Below are 5,567 nucleotides of genomic sequence, written 5' to 3' on the forward strand. Positions count from 1 at the left end.
TTTAAAGATGATAGTCAACACCTTAAAGCGCACCCGGAAGGCCACAGGCAGCCAATGCAGCTCGCGCAGCAGCGGTGTCACGTGGGAGCGCCGAGTCCCCCCCAACACCGCCCGCGCGGCCGCATTTTGGACCAGCTGGAGCCTCCGGGTGCTCCTCAAGGGGAGCCCCATGTAGAGAGCATTACAGTAGTCCAGGCGGACTTGAACTAGCTTCTGCCCAAGTGTTATTCAATTGATATAACGGGACATCCTAGAACTCAGGATGGCCAGATCTGTTTACCAGAGCATCCTCTATGGAGAAAAGAGCAAGCAGATTCAATCGGATACTTCAGTAACTCCTGGAGCACATTTTCAGGGTGAACTTAATTCTGCACCATGGCGTTAACCATGGGATGGAGAAAAAGAAATTTATCCTTGCTTCGGGAACAGACCTCAAGCGTCTAAGGACTGCCATAGAAACATCCAGGAAACCAACTTTAAGGATGCTGGTAAAATGACAAGGGATGATCACTGTGTATCTGGGCTCAATCTTATGGGACCATTTCTTCTCCTGTGACTCCAAGATCACATCACCTGTAAATTCTCTCTGCACATCATAATGCCAAACAAAGCATTATCTCAACCGATCAGGCATAAGGAATACTACTCAGAGAACCAATTAGGGATCAGACGAACAGAGATGCCAGCTTAATGGGATGGAGAGCAATTTCCAAAACAGGTCAATAAGGGACGAGTCCACTCTGTCTATCAACCACTAGGATGAGAGGACAGCACAGCTGGTTCTGGAGGTGCTTCCATAGCAGATGGGTGGGCAGTGTTATAATTATGCAAATGGACAAGGTGGACCCAGATCAAGGGCCCTTTAGAAAGAGGCCACCTGATTAAAGGCATGAATGGAGAAATTCCTATTTTCCCTATCAGCAGAATGTCCAAGAATGACTGAATACCACAGCTGATGGGCTAAGCGGTCAGGTCCATTGTTTCAGGATCCAGAGGTTCACAACCGTGGACGCTAGGCAAGTGAGAAGCTGCTTCTGGTTTCAAGACAACAGAACAGTGACCAATGTCGTGGGTGGAAGCTTGTCAAAGAGAGATTCAACCTAGAAGAAGACATTTCCTGACAATGAGAACAATTAATCAATGGAACAGCTTGCTTCCTTGGGTTGTGGGTGTTCCATCACTGGAGGTTTTTAAGAATAGACTGGACAGCCATTTGATTGGGATGGATAAAAGCTCCCGCCTTGAGCAGGGGGTTGGATTAGGAAGCATCCTATGCCTAGCCCTATGATTCTATATCCTACTGGCCCATTTACCAGAAAAACTGACCTGTGCTTTCCCCTCCAGTTTCAGTGCTACCCAAAATAGTGCACAAATGAAGATGCCTGAGGCATGGGGGATTTTAATTGTTCTATTCTGGCCCCAGAGAACACTTTAATGGATGAGCAAGGAGGCTGAAATTCACAGACTTCCTGTCCTCCAGCAGAGGTTACAGCTTATATAGAGATGGGGCACCGGCATCCTAGACAAGGATGCAATCCAGTTATTGTTTTCTCCTCCTGGGACTTGTCATTGCTTCTTAGGGTTTTCATGACTGCTCCCTTTCAACTTGTCAGTTATCCTCCCAAGAGCATGCTCGCCTAGAAGCCAGCAAGGCAGTCCTAAATCCTGTCTGGGAGGATTGAGGAGAAGTGAGAAGGGATTTGTGTGTATTCTGTTAAGACAGAGTGGGGCTAAGATTGGATCTCTATGCCCCCGGTCAGTTCAAGATTCCAACAAATGTAGGAGATTGTATTTTCCCAGATCTGCCAGAATGAACCAGGCACAAGTCAGATGCCTGCAAGGGTACCAAGAAAATCCTTCAACTCAAGCAAGACAGAAGGTTGAGACCCTATTTGTCTTCTACCTTTTGGGCACCAGGGACCAGTTTCCTGGAGAGAGGTTTTTCCGCGGACCGGAGGGGACGGGTTTTTGCGTGCTGCCTGCATCCTGCAGATGGGGCTTTGCTTGTTTGTGCAGACCGGTTGCCGGCATGCTGTGGACCGGGAACGGTCCACGGACCGGGGGTTGGGGACCCCTGTTCTACAGAACAGGAAGCCTGAATGAGTGACGTCATCCACCATCAGCAGGAAGGTCAGGAAACACACTCGTCCAGTCAGCCATTAAGAAGTCCATTGGCAACAGGATCCTTGGTGGTGGGTGGATGGACTACCTTGATGGGTAAGACATTTGGAGTCCCATTAATGGACCTTTGTAGAGCAGTTGCCTGGACAGAACTATTCATGTTCACGGAGACATTTGCCTCCACAAACACAACCTTTGAACACATGGTGCCATTTACTGAGCCTTCCTGGGAAATCTAACCTAGTATATACACCCTTTGTGTCACCTATCTTTTCAGTAACCAAGAATGGTGGTTAGAACCTTTCAAGTGTACAATTGCGATACTGGATCGAACGCACAGAAAATTGGGCAAACCCGAGAAGGAAAGAAATACGGATTTAACGTTACAATCTTCGAAGGAAAGAATTCAAAGCTTCCCTGTTTAATATTCACAACAAGATAATGTGGAGTGGAAAGGGACTGATGCAAAGTTATCCAGAGAGAGCTTTGTTGCAGAATGGAGGATATGAATTTGGGTCTGCCTAATCATAGCCTACCGTGGTAACTGGATTCACATTACCCTAGGGCAGAATGTGGGGGGTTTTTTGGTTCTGATTTAACAGTTGTTTGAGTCCAACCTTTTTTTAATTTACAGTTTAGCCTGCTGAAGATTCAGCCATTTGTGGCTTATTTCATAGACCGTGAATAAAATTATGGCTCACTATGATGTATGAATCCAGTTACAGCTGGGTTCAACATTCCAAGGTATAATGTGCTGAGCATGTTGTGGCCATTCTGGCTTGTTAAACCATGGTTTAGCAAAACTTTAAACAATACCGGCTATGTTAATATCACACTGAACATCAAGCCAGTCAACTATATTTTGCCTAACGTGTGTGAATTATGCTGGGTGGTTAATTGAAAGTGTTCTATGCACCCATGCGGAACGTCATATACAACAGCCAACACCTTAGTCACAATATTCTTTAACTTACTCTAGAAGGATCGTGTCAAACTAGGAATCTTGTTAAACATTGTGCTCTGCAAATCAGGTTCAGTTGATCAGTGTGTGAACCCAACATTAGATACAGAATCCTGTCATGGATGAGTTACAGGTAGCAAGAGTTTCTGTTGTTAAACAAGGCAGTTGTTAAGTGCATCATTCCCAATTTTATGACCATTTTTGTCATAAAGTTGCAGTTGGTGGTTGAGTGAATCCTACGGTCTTTAAGCAAATATGGCTTTTCCCATTGACTGCTTGCTGAAAGCCAGCTGAGAAGGTTGTCAAATAGCAATCATATGACCCCAGGACACTACAACCATTGTAAATACAGGCCTGATGCCAAGCAACCAAATTGTGATCCTGTGACTGTAGAGATGCTATGTCGGTTGTGACAGCTGGTTGTAAATCACACGGTAACTTTGAACACGCCCTAAAAGAATGGTTGTAAGTTGAAGACTAACATATTATGCTCTTGTAGGAACTGTTCTTCACAACAATGCATTTTTGGTGAATTATCTTTATACTAGTCTTTAAAATGTAGCATTAATCAGGTAATGAGCATCAGCTGGTGGATTTGGGTAGCATGTTAAACCATGAATGCAATTGATAAGCTGGAATAGCTGGGTTCATTCAGCATAGTAAGCCAGGGTTTGTATAGCCAGCTTGTTAAACAAGTCACGGTTGATGTCTATAGATAATCTAAATCACAAGCCATAGTTTTATTGCTATAGTGGCTGGGCCAGAACCACACACTAAGCCCAAAGGAATCCGGCTTGGATTATAGTCATACAGCAAACCATCTTTGGGATTGAGTCGTCTCTGATCGGTGCACGCAGGACGAAAAATAGCTGTGATTTGCTGCTTGCATTTTAATTCTTTCTGATGGTCTTTCTTCCTCTCTTGGGTCTTTGCTCTCTTCCAGATCCATCACGAGAGCCTACTATAGGAATTCCGTCGGTGGCTTGCTCCTCTTTGACATTACCAACCGCAGGTCCTTCCAGAATGTCCACGAGTGGCTGGAGGAGACCAAGGCCCACGTCCAGCCTTATCAGATTGTCTTTGTTTTAGTGGGCCACAAATGTGACCTGGACACACAGCGGCAAGTCACCCGACATGAGGCCGAGAAACTGGCCCTCGCCTACGACATGAAGTACATTGAGACCTCGGCCCGGGATGCCATCAATGTGGAGAAGGCCTTCACTGACCTGACTCGAGACATCTATGAACTTGTGAAAAGGGGGGAGATAAGCATCCAGGAGGGCTGGGAAGGGGTCAAGAGTGGCTTTGTCCCCAACGTAGTGCATTCTTCGGAAGAAGTGGTGAAGTCAGATAGGAGGTGCCTGTGCTAACTGGGGAGTCCCCGTGAGGAGGAAGGAGGCTGACTCTTTGAGTAGCCCCAACGGGTTCCATTCTACTCCACAAACTTGGTGGGAAGGTGGAGGTGGTGCGGTTCGGGAGGCAAAGCACCAGCGCTTGGACTGCTGGAGGACAAAAGCCCCAAAGGAGGCTACAACCCCATTATGTACGAATCAATCCAGATGCATGTTAATGTGGTAGAGATAAGGCCATGGGAGTCTGGAAAACTGGGTAGGGATAGTTGCCCTCAGTGGGTTTTATGTACCCTGGTTTAAATAGATTCATATATCACCGCTTTTCTCCTTTTTTTTCTTTCTTTTCTTTTTCTTTTTAAGCCATAGTCCAAGTCGCCTACAATTAGGAAGCGTATTTAGAAAAGGAACAAGGGAAAGAGACCAAAATCATAGCTTCTCCAGAAACCATATGCTTGCTACCTTTTTAAGAATCACCATGGCTGAAATAATAATAATAATAAGGGGCTTGCTGCAATAGAAATTAAACAAGTGAAGACACGGCGGAGCCACTAAAACTGAAGCCAGAGAGGCCGTTACTTTATTAGGAGTTCCAATTTGGATGTCGCAGAAGTTTCCCGGAATTTGATAGTTCAGGTTCCACTATTAATCTGGGAAGAACTCAGCAGCTGAATTGGCAGGGTCAATATTTATTGGTTCTCTCTGAGGTGCACAGCCACGTTCCTTCAAAAGCCCTCGTGCTTCCCCCCCCTTAATTTTTCTCCAGAAAAGCAGCCCCATGAAGAAAGTTGGGGGCGATTGGCCCAGAGCCAAAGTCATCCATGGTTGAGGGGCACTAGAAAGACCCTGGGTGTCCCCGGCCCTAGCCCAACGCTTCAACCATTAAGAGTAGCCATACTGATTCGCAATCCTGAAAGGATTTCCAGAAAAATATTTTCTAACTGCTCTACGAGTCGGCTGTGCAACCCTTTCCATTTTAACTAATTTGCTTTAATTAAAGTAGAATTACACACAGTGGTGAGTCTTCCCTGTGTATTTCATGGTTCCCCCCCCCCCCATCACTTAAACCACGTCCAGTTTGAAGAAATCTTTTCAGTTCTTGCTGGGTCTTTCATCCAAGATCTGAAGGAACTGGA

At 45.7% G+C, this 5,567-nt stretch overlaps 1 protein-coding gene across 1 annotated transcript; it reads left to right on the forward strand.

The window, feature by feature from the left end:
* Positions 1–262: 262 nt before the first annotated feature.
* Positions 263–4,452, forward strand: LOC107303118 (ras-related protein Rab-39B-like). Its single transcript, XM_015832318.1, has 3 exons — positions 263–356; positions 3,645–3,654; positions 4,026–4,452. Exons 1-3 carry the CDS (start codon positions 263–265, stop codon positions 4,450–4,452), a joined length of 531 nt encoding a protein of 176 aa, XP_015687804.1.
* The last annotated feature ends 1,115 nt before the right edge of the window (positions 4,453–5,567 follow it).

The sequence above is a fragment of the Protobothrops mucrosquamatus genome, unplaced genomic scaffold (assembly GCF_001527695.2).
Source record: "Protobothrops mucrosquamatus isolate PMUCROS unplaced genomic scaffold, P.Mucros_1.0 scaffold_25, whole genome shotgun sequence".
Taxonomy (NCBI): domain Eukaryota; kingdom Metazoa; phylum Chordata; class Lepidosauria; order Squamata; family Viperidae; genus Protobothrops; species Protobothrops mucrosquamatus.